This window comes from Denticeps clupeoides, chromosome 3 (assembly GCF_900700375.1).
Source record: "Denticeps clupeoides chromosome 3, fDenClu1.1, whole genome shotgun sequence".
NCBI classification, from domain to species: Eukaryota; Metazoa; Chordata; class Actinopteri; order Clupeiformes; family Denticipitidae; genus Denticeps; species Denticeps clupeoides.
The window spans coordinates 3,231,715-3,245,271 of NC_041709.1; the positions used below are offsets into that span (position 1 = coordinate 3,231,715).

General features: G+C 44.9%; 1 protein-coding gene across 4 annotated transcripts in view; it reads left to right on the forward strand.

The window, feature by feature from the left end:
• The first annotated feature begins 429 nt into the window (after positions 1-429).
• LOC114787069 (leucine-rich repeat transmembrane neuronal protein 4) overlaps positions 430-13,557 on the forward strand; it is a 75,352-nt gene continuing 62,224 nt past the window's right edge. The window contains exons 1-3 of one of the 4 annotated variants that reach the window (XM_028974818.1): positions 430-565; positions 4,353-5,911; positions 7,500-7,574. In XM_028974818.1, coding sequence (XP_028830651.1) covers positions 562-565; positions 4,353-5,911; positions 7,500-7,574 — 1,638 coding nt within the window. In that variant the 5' untranslated portion in view covers positions 430-561. Of the gene's footprint in view, positions 566-778; positions 893-1,372; positions 1,401-4,352; positions 5,912-7,499; positions 7,575-13,557 lie in introns of those variants that run through there. The other 3 variants (XM_028974816.1, XM_028974817.1, XM_028974819.1) reach the window with 3 other exon arrangements.

Here is a 13,557-nt window from a genome sequence, read left to right on the forward strand (position 1 = left end):
CTCGGAGAAGAGGCTTTTTTTTTTTTTTTTTTACGAACCTCGTCTCCTGTAGGAGTCCAATGCAAACTCCTCGCCGCCCAGCCCAGTTCCACCTCGGCACTCAGAGACGTGGGAAAGGGAATGTGGAGTTGGGGGGACGCCGATTGCGCAGTATGCCATCATGGATGGACGGGACGCGGTGAGAACGTTGTGCCCGGGAACCCCGATTCCAAGTTGAACGCGGATCGCCTTATGTAACTTGGATGTGGAAATAGCCTCTTTCTCCAACAGAAAAAGAAAAATTGAGCTCGGAGCTACCTTTCCCGGTGGGATATTTGCCGCTTTAAAATTTCTGTTTGTCATTTACTGTTTAGTTCTTTTTTTTTTTTTTTTCATTTTTTTTTGGGGGGGGGATGGCACGAGTTCCTCGATGAAGGATTGACGCCGGGGCAGCAGGAGCACCACGACCCTCGCCCTGTGTAGCGGAGGCAGCGGTGGGCAGGTGCGCCTCGGTACCGGCGGAGCAGAACGCGGACCATGCGGCTCTGAGCGCTGCGCACAGGAGCTGAAACACGCGTGGATATGGGTGAGTGTCCCCGGCAATATTAATATGGCTGCATGCGCGTAAAACGTTGCCGCAGATTATGGAGGCGTCCCTGGTGTTTTTTTTTATCTTCTTAATAAACGGAACGAGCTCTTATAATCACTACATCAGGCGAAGGAAACGTATTTTTTATACGCTCATATGAGTAGAAGAGGGGCGCAGGTCACCCATCTTGTCCAAGTAACTGGAAGTGGGGTTTCCAGACGACGAGCGCGTCCGTCGGATCCCCCTTTTTCCCCTCCGAGCTGGTTTTGGGGAGCAGAATGCCAGTGGTGTCCGCTGCTGGAGACCAGTCAACTTTACACAACGGTGCGTAATTATTAAAAGATGGGGAGGTTGCGTGGGAGAGGGTGGGTTTTTTCCCCCCGGCGTACTGGTGTTCGGGTTCACGATGGAGGCGATGCTTAAAAAAAATTTAAAAAAAATTTACCCTCGTGCCCAATTGTGGCATATGGCAAAAGCCGTGGGTAGCCGACAGTTTTCCAGATTGCTGGCGAGGAAGTGGGGGAAAATCTATCGTTCGTTTCCAAGACTGAATTTGGTGCTCTCTCTCTCTCTCTCTCTCTCTCTCTCTTTCTGTGTGTGTGTGTGTGTGAGAGAGAGAGAGAGAGAGAGGGTGGGAACTGTTTTTGTGCTTTTTCCTTCCCTTCGTGGCCAGGATACACGGCACGCCGTGTCAGATCGTTGCGCTTTAGTTTGCGCAAGTGCAAGTCGACACAATTGGCTCAGCTCGTTTTAGGAATCTGCACGATCGGTCGTTTCCCACTTGATTTTTACTGAAGTATTACACCGAACAGCGTTTCTGTATACATGTCAGGTAAGCAGCTGTAGAAACTCACACCCGTTCCATCCACTACACACTACAGGTCGGGATTAAAGGTGTTACATTTACACCATTACATTGTCTTTTAAGGTCACAATACACCATTTGAATGGTTTTCTCCAAAGTAAAAGGGAAATCGGGTTTTTTGGAAGGTGTGCTACAGGTCTGGCATCTCTGACTTAAATCATGGTGAAATGTGGCAGTTCTGCACCGCTGTGGTGTTTCTGAGATGCAGGGTAAACCAGCCCTTCCGTGCAAGTCATCAGCTTCAGTGTGAAGCCAAATAGAAATGGCTGCGTTTTTTCTTTAAGATGTAAACGGCTATAGGAACAAGGAACGAAGTTTAAAGCTTAAAGCTTGTCACCAACTTCAATTCATTCTTTGGGCTATATATTACACCATTAATGATAACGTAGGGGAGCTGTCCGTGGTGCTGATCTTGCCTGTTCATTTATTAAAGGTGGAAAAGGTCTGTTCATTTTCACTCCCCGAACTTTGAACACATGGGACTATTTGGTCGTATGTACTCATATTAGCATGCTTGGTTGCTTGGAATGTATGGTGAAAAGGGGGAATGTACATACCGGTATGTCATTTCATTTTCTCGTGAAGTGACCCTTTTATAACCGCTTTTATTTAAACATTGAGTTCTATCAGATGCACCTCCAGGTCCTAGAGCCTAACTGAACAAAACGGTACATTTTATTTTTCAGTCCCACTCTAAATGGAGATGATAATTCTTTCCCTAATGGCCCTTCATCAGATCAACTGCATTCAAAACTAATCTGCATTTGGGCTCTTAAAGGCTGACAGTCAACAAATCTTTGCTGTGAATGTAGTGCAATCATAAAATAAGATAAAATATTGTGTTCTGCAAGAAAGAAAATGATTTGGGTCAAAATCCTAAGCAGACCTGGAGACCTCCAGGCTGAACATTTTATTTTTCATTGACACGAATGCTTTTTGATGAAATCACCAATTATTTTGAGCAATGGTTCGTACACAAGCAAATTAACTGGAGCGTAAATGAACTTGAAAGGGTTTTTACATTTTTTACTAACATATCATAATCAAATGAATAGTAATCTGTATCCCCTCACAGCCTGTATGCCACATTTTACGATGGCTATTGCTCCCATAGTGCACTGTGGCAAAGTAAACACAGGACGGGAAGCATTGCCATTGGAGAGCCATGTTAATAAAAGTGATTTGGCAGGCTAGCACTCATTTGGATTATAATTGGAGAGTAATAGGATGGCTCAGGCATGTCAGTGGGGACATTTTTCTCATTGCTAGCTTCCTGGTAGCATGTAAGCTAACACCGCCGCAGCTAAGACAGAACAACGGACCATGAAATTAGATCAAAAAATGAAGCTGGACCGGCACAGCGGAGTTAATAGTTTGTTTTGTGCGTGCAGAAAAGAATCACAGTTTTGTTTGTTGGTCCAGTCCTTGCAACAGTTGCACGGTGAATTGTGCTTGAGAGGACACGGTGAATGTGTCTGTGATCATGTGCCTTTGGAAAATGTCATTTTATGCCAAATAGATACCCATGACTTCACTTACAATATACTGAGTGTTGCTAAACATATGTAACCTCTAAAATGATAATGTTGAGGCAAAAGCATGCATGACTTGCAAATGTTCATGTTCTTACGAATCCAGTTTAATGAAATGCAGTCATTCTGAACCTAAAATACTTTAATTCCTAAGAAAAAAACAGCATCAGAGAATGAAACTGAGGACCTATTTAGCTTTATAGACACATACTTGCAATGAACTTGTTCCTTGTTCCTTTACAAAACCATTTAATGCACTTTCAAATAGCTGTTTGCTTTTAAATGCTTATTGCTGGGAAATTAAGGACTTGTTAAAAGTATAATATTGATAACTAACATTTATAAATGTAAATTTGAACACTCGAAAGATCAAAATGAATGGATTAATTTAAGACACTTCAATTTAATGTGCCAAGGCTAATGTTCTTAATGGTCTTCTTGTTTCGGGGAAACAAAGGAAGAAAATCAAAAACACTCATACACATGTGTACCCAAAAGCCCCATGTGGAATCAGCAGATGGTTAGGAAACAAAAATAATAAAAAAAAAAAAGGATCTGTTACAAGAACCGACTCGATCTGTACGCCATTGAACAGAGCTGTGTGGGTCTTTCATGTAAAAGTGTGTGTTCTTTTTTGTACTTCTCTTCCCAGACGCCCATCTTTCTTTTGGATCTGAACATAAATCCAACACATGTAGGGCCACTCAGACATGAATCATTTTCTGAAGTGAGCCAAAGCTATGCATTGTCTGATTCACTATTTGTTGAACGTGCTCTAAGTTACGTGTGGAGGGGCACGGCCATTGATTTATTTGCACTTTGTTTGCAAATTGTTTAATTCCACCGGGCTTCGTGAGAGCCAGCTCCAGCATTTGAACTTTTTTTATTATTTTTTTTTACAGAAGTGGAAGCCGTGATTCACTGTGAATCAGTTGTGGTTCAAAATGAAGTGGCGAGATGCTAAATTGCTACGCCTCCAGATTTGTGTACACGGGCGTCATGTCCGGAATGTTAATTTGCCGAGCGGCGGCCATGCTTTTATGGCTTCTCTTCTGATTTGCCGCGAGCGCCGTGGTAGCTCAGAGTGAGGCTCTAAATGCAGACAGGGACAGCTGGAGCGCATCCTTATTAAAAGCGTTTATAGAGCCCCCCTACTATGGACGGTGGACTCCATTAGCTCAAGGGTGGGGCCATCATAGAGAGGTGAGGTTGGAAAGGGTAATTAAATGTACATGTTTCTAATTAGGTAGGACATTGTCTCCACTGAACCTGAATAATAGACCAGATGTACTGAAGATAGGTTCGTACTAGTCCTAACTAATTGGCTCGCTTTTTCTCTTGCCCGTTTCCGTTCTCACCTTGTCTCTTTCCTTCTCTCCGGTCTCAGGCTGTGCCATGCGACGCCGGTGGCTTATGGTGCCTCTGCTCTTGCAGGCATGGCTGTCAGCGTCCCCATGTCTTGGCGAACGCCCATGCCCCCGGAGCTGCCGCTGCGATGGCAAGATTGTTTACTGCGAGTCCAGCGCTTTCCGCGATGTCCCCAAGAACCTGTCGGGCGGCTGCCAAGGCCTGTCCCTCCGCTACAACAGCTTGGCCAGCCTGCGTGCAGGACAGTTTGTGGGCCTCAACCAGCTCATTTGGCTTTACCTGGATCACAATTACATCTCTAGTGTGGACGCCCGTGCCTTCCAAGGCATTAGGAGGCTTAAGGAACTGATCCTGAGTTCAAACAAAATAACAATGCTCCACAACACCACCTTCCACCTGGTACCAAACCTGCGAAACCTGGACCTGTCCTACAACAAGCTGCAGGCGCTGCAGCCGGGCCAGTTCCAGGGCCTGCGCAAGCTGCTCAGTCTGCACATGCGCTCCAACTCTCTTAAGAACATCCCTGTTCGCCTCTTCCAGGACTGTCGCAACCTTGAGTTCCTAGACCTGGGCTACAACCGTCTGCGCAGCATCACTCGCAACGCCTTCTCCGGGCTTCTCCACCTCACTGAGCTGCACCTGGAACACAACCAGTTCTCCAAGATTAACTTCTCCCAATTCCCACGGCTTTACAACCTGCGTGCACTCTACCTTCAGTGGAATCGCATCCGCTACATGAACCAGGGTCTGACGTGGACCTGGACTTCGCTTCAGAAGCTGGACCTCTCAGGCAACGATCTACAAGAGATAGATCCTGAGGTCTACCAGTGCTTGCCAAACCTGCAGACGCTGAACCTGGACTCCAACAAGCTGGCTAATGTATCCCAGGAAGCAGTGGCCACCTGGATCTCCCTGACCACCGTCAGCCTAGCAGGCAATATGTGGGATTGTGGGCTGGCGATCTGCCCCTTGGTGACCTGGCTGAGGAACTTCAAAGGAAACAAGGAGACAACCATGATATGTGCCTCCCCGAAGGAGGTCCAAGGTGAAAAGGTTATGGATGCCATCGACACAAATGGTGTGTGTAAGATCACACCTTCGACACCTTCTGGTACGCCGCTTACTGCATCTAATGTCCCAGTGAAAACTGAAATAAGACCATCCATTAACACCTTACCTTCTGAAGGTGGCAGGAAAGTGGAGGGAACTTCCTGGGGAGGTCCCTCACCCTATTCTCCAACCCTGCCAGTGGCTCCTCCTCCAGATCAGGACATGGAACCTGTTTCCTTCCATAAGATTGTGGCAGGGAGCGTCGCCCTTTTCTTGTCAGTGGCCATGATCCTGTTGGTGATCTATGTTTCATGGAAGCGCTACCCAAGCAGTGTCAAGCAGCTGCAGGAGAACTCTGCATCGGCCCGCAAACGTCGGAAAAAGTCCCGGGAGACCGAGCGCACGCTCAGCTCTCCGTTGCAGGAGTACTATGTGGACTACAAGCCCACGAACACGGAGGCTACAGACGTGCTGGTCAATGGCACAGGACCGTGCACCTACACCATCTCTGGATCCAGAGAATGCGAGGTATGACCCATCACACTGACACACAGAACAAAATCAGACACATACCACAAATATTTGGTATTTTTAATTCTGACTCTGTTCGGTTGAATTGACCACTGACTGCACCATATAGGTGTCTTCAGGTTTTAATCACAAAGCTCTGGCAATGCAAAGTATCCCAACAAATGGTGATCATTATGTTGCATTAATCTTTTCAGTTTATTATTCAATCCTTCGTTGCTCTTTTATATGGACATTACAAGTGAATGTGTGTTGAATCTCAAATAGGGACATCCATCTACTGTTTCCATACTGCATAATCTTGCCTGTATAAACTGTGCCATGATAAGTGACAGCTTCTTCCATGAATTGTGAGAGGTTTTTATTACTATTTTTTTTTCTAGTGCTCGTTTATTCTTCTCCCAAATGGCAAATTGATTTTTTTTTTTTTCAATTCTGCATTCCCTGTCATTGGCCTTTTTTTTCCACCTAGTGAAATTTTTACTGGAGGATCCGTGAGAGTCATGCTTGGACAGCTGCTATTGAATTCCAAAAGAACATTTGTTGCAGCATTTTTTTTTTAGACATTAATATATGGCTTAAACTTTCACACGTGTCTGCACACAATTTATAAGATACAGGCCATATACAGTTCTTTCATGAAATGTGTGTTATGTTGCGGTTCTCAGCCAATGCGTTTTGAATGTGACAGAAGGGTGTTTTGGTTTCTGGACCATATTCATTTCACTCGACATGCAGTTCATGCAGTGAATGCTGCACAGTGGAAAGTGCTATGAAACCAGTACCAGGCGTGTGTTCATTGAATTGCATCTCTCATTGGTACTGTCGGTTTTGCATGACTGTTGCTGCGAGTTGCTGTGCGTGCAGCAAGTGCCCCAATAAAAATGAGTCACTATCACAACTGAAAAGGCCACATTATGCACATTTCTTTGAAGATCAGTTACTTTAATGATGCAAGTGAATCATAACTTTGACTTCATGGAAAGATGGGAAATAACTGAAACTGGTGCTTTAAATGATTTTGCTCCAACATCTTTTGCAATTTTTTTTTCTTTTGTGCAAACGCTCACAAATACTTAAAGTGTTGCTGCGGGGAGAGAAATAGCAGAACTGGCCCAATCCTCAGCCAACGGACCTAATACAGGATAGTAATGTCTTCGGTAGACAATTAGCCATGCAGGGGACTTCAAACACTTATCGCTAGCATGAGAACATCTCTCTCATCCTCCTAATCCTGTCTCTTATAAACCCCGGCTGCATGTCGTCGGTTCTTGCCGCGCCATTTGATTCGTGCTTAATGAGGGTGTTAGATCACCAATATAGCAATCGCATTACATTACCTGGAAAGGGAGCAAACTCTTCTCCTTCTTCTCTTTTCCCCTCGCGCCACTCTTCCAAAGGTAACAAGGGCTCTTATAATGATAGCCTCCTTCTTCATGTCCTCCAACTCTGCTCCTTCTCTGTCTTAGTTTTAGTTCTTTTTCTTCATTTCCTGGATCCTGATTTTCCTCTCATGGATTTCCATGGGCTTTGTTCTCATCATCAGCTACCCACTCATTTAAGTTCTGCCTCTCTCATTAAAAAAAAGAAAGAAAGAAACAAGCTTTGTGTTCAAGAATGCAAACAGCAGTGTGTCTTTGAAGGGAATACGTGCCGGAGGAAGGTGAGTACTCTTGATTTAGAGCGTTTTTTTTTTTTTAATCCACACACAGACTCCGAACGCACGCGGAGACCAAACGCTTGTGATGGCTGCACTGAAGTGCCCCGGCCACATTTGTATGCACGCCATCTGTGCATTCACCTCAGTGATGACTTGCTTACCTGGGGGCTAAGAGCTCTCCCTGTGAACTTATCATAGGCTACAGAGGGATTAAAAACATGGCCGGGCCACGTTAGATGCCCCACTGCCTGGGGACAAGCATGATGGGCTTGAAGTCAGTACAATCAGACAGGTAGGCTAGCTGACAGGCCAGGCAGGCCAGCCAACCGGCAGGAGCAATGAGGTGCAGGGGATGATTGGCTCGGAGGCATCAGGGTTAACCTCTTCTTGTCGACTTTTGTACATTCTCTGATCTCAGGGACTCAAAGATATATATTTTTTCTGATTGATGTGGCACACAGGCATGGTGGGAAATGATCAGAAATGGTAACTGGGAGGGTCTGCAGCCAGTGGCGGGAAATTACAAGTTCAGATTGGTATATACAAGGTATAAGAGCTTCTGAAATTCCATTGCACTCATCTCTGTGATCCTTCAATGGGCCTGAGACCGTTTCCAAGTGGATTAAAAAAGTAGTATTAAAAGAAATATTTTTCATTAAAGTGTCAGTAAATGAACCTGCAGTGGGATGGCTGGGAAGTCTGGAGTTTATCCTATCTGGTGGTGCTCCAACAGGGGGATTTAGAAACACTGCTTTAAATGGAAAGTCCATCCAGGGCTTTTAGGGAATTGCCAGCTTTTGATTCTGAAGTGCGGATTATTCACTGTTTGCGCGGCCATCCTTACACCATAGATAAGTCTAGATACGATCTAGATACGATCAGTTATTTTGTGATGGGAATCAGGAAATGGAGGCTGAAAAGCTTGGCCTCAAGTCTGTGGGCTGAAAACTTCCCCGAGGAAATTTGGACCAATTAGTGCTAGAAAAAGGAATATTCTTTTTTTCTGGAGAATAATAAACATTGTGGCTGGTACAGAGTCTAACTGCCTGGTGGTTTTTTTGGCAGCTTACGAGCACTTTGGCTGCTGGATCAAAAAGTTAATTTCGCACCCAGCACATGGGCCTTGTTTTCTTTTGCGAGTGATTCAGCAAATTGAAGACCGATGAAGCCAACAACATCACATCCACATGTGAGATGCAGAAATGCAGCATAGTCTGCACGGGATCTCGCTTTCAGGCTCCTCACGCCCTTTTGTGTGACATTCACGGGTGACTCAGCATGTCCAGCATGTTCGTCTAGACTGCTCCGCCACTGTTATAAACTCACAGGCCCCAATTATATCGCTCATATCGCCAATCGCATGTAGATTTGGCCTCTGCCTGTAGACTACGCTCTTGGAGAAAAATATTGTACACGGCTCGTTTTTATCCTTCTCTCGGATGACAGCGGTTCTGCATCAATTCCTATGTGCCATGGCTGCGCGGCTGTCCAGGAAAAGGCACGTCAGCAGTGAGTGATGAGCTCTATGTGCCCCTTTGTGCTTTAGAATTCAGCCTGCATGTCAGATTTTTTTTTTTTTACGAACATCCCATTTCTTTCATGTCCATTCCATTGGATTGGATTCATGAGCACAGCAGATCGCAAAGATCAGCAAGAGACACAACATATAGCCATTACTCCCTGAACTCTTTACCCATGAAATGCCTGGAAATGGTTATCAAGGACACTTGATGTCACCTGTTGACTATAAAAAAGCTTTTCTCATTGATATGGGGGAGGCAATGGAATACACCACATCCGGTGCAATCGTCAAGGCTCCCTCAAAGCACACTACCCAGCAGCCTTTTACAATGATTGTTGGGACTCCATCTTCACCAAGCTGACTGGCAAATGATAAGTAGTAGGCAATATTAGCCTACTGGGCAACTGTCTAAGCAATCAACCAGTTAACCCAGGGGTGATCAATCTTACCCATAAATCTGTCTTCATTCACTGATTGGACTGATTGCCTAGAGAGAATTAGCATTGCATAAATCACAGAAAAAAACTGCAAAACCTTGATTCTGTCATTGTGTTCTCCTGGGAAACTTAACCCTACTGTTGATCAGGGTGGGACTGTGTTTACATATAGGGGGGAAGGATCAGCTAAATAAATGCAAATGTATTTGCACGTAATGCATGAAAGAAATTATTAATTCTTTTTTGAGAAGGTGGGTTACTATATTTAAATAGCTGTATCATTGTGCTGCTTTTAAAGTTAACAATACATGGGTAAAAAATACAATTCGCATCCACATTTGTAAGCCTTCACATCAGCGTCAAGCACAGGGTTTAATGACCAATTAAATGCCGTAGAAACGGAAACAGATTTATCCAAAAATACTTGACTGACCTCAGAGAAATATCAAAATGAATGTTATTTTTTAATGGACTGTCTATCATATTTGCATTTGAGCATTTAAACCAGGAGCAGATAAACATCGCAGTTTTTAGAACTTAGCAGGCGCCCTTATCCAGAGGGACAATCAGGGACAACTGGAGCAACTCGGGGTTACGTGTCTTGCTCAATTAAACATTAAGCATCACAGAAACTGTTGTGAACTGGCTCACATCATACCTACCCTTTCTGTATGATTCACTGCTTGTAAGTTTTGCGTGGTGTAAATTTGTTTCAATATTTGTTCATTTGTTTCATGAAATGTTAATTTGATTAGCACTTGTCAGCCGCGGAAAAATACTCTACATTGCACATTACAAAGATCACAATAAGACAAAAGTTGCCGCTCCAGATGATTATACACAAAGGAAAGCTTGCCCTGTAAAAATGCACATTTAACTCAATTTGATATTGTACCTCTTTTGCAATGTACCGGCACAACCTCACGTTTAAAATTTAATCCCACTGTCACCATGTCCGGATGCCTGAGTATTTTTATAATGACCGCATCAGCAACTGTGCACCCCGATGCAGCCCGTCATCTTCAGCTAAATATCCATTGCTGAGTAGGATGCTGAAGTTACAGAGAAAGTCAAACTTTTTTATTTGTCCTTAGAAACTGTAGCCCTCCGGTTGATTTTTGTCGATTTTTAAGGCACTCACATCAAATGCTTAACCTTGCCTTTTCCTGCTGTTTAGGCATTAATTCAGTTTGATTGCTTTAATTAAAATGTAGTTCTCTGTTTCCTGAAAATAATTAAAGCTGTGTGGGCAGTCATCAACATCAGACTAACCAGATTTCAGTTAACAAATTGATGCTTTGTTCTGACCCCTGCAGATAATGAAAATGGATTAATCCACAGGTTGGATGAAAGCTCCCGTTCCAGATTAAAAATTTGGGTCTCCGTCTGGGTGTCGGCCAGTGTGCTCACCGCGACGTTTGTTCAGGAGGAGATGAGCGATGAAAGAAAAAAAAAAAATTAAAAACGGAGCAGAAACCAACGAGACAAAAGCCTGGATTAGAGGGAAAAGGCAAGCACTGGTAAATGGGAGCAGCGTTTCGAGGCCATTCTGCAAAATTGATTAAACTCACACATCATTTAAAAATGAGGTTTGGAGCTGCACAAACAGCGCTGCGCCGCCAGCCGGAAGCGTAATGACTGCGATGAGAATCAGGACAAGGAGGAATGATGCGACTGAGCATGATGGAATGAAACGCACATGGGGAAAAGTGGATGGCAGCGGTGAACACCAGTAAAAATGGTTGGGGGGGGGCTGTTGCCATAGAGATTAAAGGTGAGAGATGAGAAGTTGTTGAGACAGAGGCGATGGAACGAGGGCCACAGGCCACCTCAGCACATCCCTCCCGATTCGACCCGAGAGGCGCAGCCCATTTGATTTAGTGCCAATCACCGTTTTTAATGTCCTCGCAGCACATCATAATTTATTAGGATTATCATAAACTTGTGCCTGGAGTGTGGGGGCAAGGGCACTCCAGACTCCCTCTCAAAAATGAATTACTTGCCACGGGCTGCAACGTCAATCACCATTTTTTTATTCTGCCCATATCTGGAACTTGGCAGAGCCCCGACCTGCTGATAAATATTTATCCCACGGCCCCTTCCCTGGTGCCTGGCTGAAGTTCATCAGTGGAACGGGGTGAAGGGTCCGCAAAGTTTGCTCCACGGAGCAGAGAGGAAAAAAAAAAAACACCCAACCTCTTTTCAATGTACTGCATGCTGTATGAAATGTACTGTATGCCGTATGAAACACTGCATTGAAAAGAGCTCCCGGTGGGAGATTTTTATACATCGGGTCAGGGCTTCATTTGTTGGGCTCCATCAAAGAAAATGGCCTTTCCCACATGACCCCTAAGAAAAACACAGCCCTGGATGAAGTGATGGTTAAATTGCAGGCTGCATCCAATTGGATGACCCCTAAAGACATGGCTTTTGAGAGGAGGGTGCTGATTTCAGGAGAATAAGTGTCCTTGGCATGTGCAGAAGCATCTTTTGACCAGGCTGTGAGAAATGTTAATTCAGTTGCTTTATCTATAGCTGACATTTCCACTCATTGTGGAGCTCGAAGCGCATGTGCAGTTACAAGTGTTTGATCTGAGAAAATACTTTATTCACAATGTAGTTCTGTGCACAGATACGCACACACAAACCACCATGGCACCATAATTTGAAATCAGGCTTATGCAAACATTCTGATTGTTAAATTGACTGATACCAAACCATTGCACAATTTCCAATGAACATAGCATTAACATGCACATTAATTTGATTTAATATCATAATTAGTATTTCAAAAATACTGAAATTACATATTCAGCTAATAAAATCCAACATCCAACATAACACCCATCCACCCACATACACACACAGATGTGCACACACATGCACCAATTATCATCATGGGACCAGTGAATAGCATACATATTATATCATAAATAAATAACTGTGGACAATATCACGTTTACCACCTCATGCACACATCCACACCTGTCATACACCAGACCAAAAAGGAAATAAATGTCACATATATGTCATAAACCAGCATCACAAACATGTACCCACACCCACAAAAATAACACCAACATAACTGGACACGTTTGGATGGTTGTGATGGGAACTTGTAATAATAACGTCACATATATGTGACATAAACACATTAAAATGTGGCAAAGCATCTCAAAGCATTCATCAGCATCACGTAACACACACCCACTCAGACACATGGGCAAACACACGCCCGCGCACACACACACACACACGCCAACAGCTTGTAAAAGCATATCCTCAGGAGGACCTGTAATGGATATGCATAGGTTGTAAATATACGTTTAACAGGATCACATAACACACATACAGACCCGTGCACGCACACTCCGGTGAGTGGACGCATGGCAGCAGGTCGCGTTGTGAGCGAGGAGAGGTGGGACGGCGTGAGGAGAGAAAACAGCGCGGGTATGAGAGGCAGGCGGGCCGAAAGCCTAATTAATCCAGCCTCCCTTAATTAGCCTCTGTCCCCTCTATTATTTGCTTTCCAATGTGCTTCCTGTCACTCTTTTTCTCCTTCCCTCCTTGGGTACCTCTCTCTTGCTCGCCCGCTCCGTCCCCCGCCTGTCTCTCCGCCCCCCCCCTCATCCGGTGTGGAAGCCGGCAATATGGTGCAGCGCGATAAACAGGCTCTTTTGGTGGCGCCGGGTGGCAGAGGGAGCGTGTAGGTGTCTGAGTCGCGGTCGCGTGTCGCCGTGGGGGGGGAGCGGAGGAACACAAAAGAACAGCTGCGGACTGTCGAGCCGGAATGGCGCGCCATTGTTTTTATTTATGTATTTTCATTTATGGCATTTCTTTTGGGGGCCTGGCGAGGGATCGCGAGGAGGCCGGCCATTGTGTTCGCTGCCTGGCACCGGGCCTGGGACTCCGCACCTTGCCCGTGTTCGCACCGATTAGGATCATGTCGTGCCTGTAGTACGCCCTCAGCTCCCCCTGTGTACATGAAAAGGTCCTGCCTGCACGTTCAGCTGCGAGACAAAGGGCT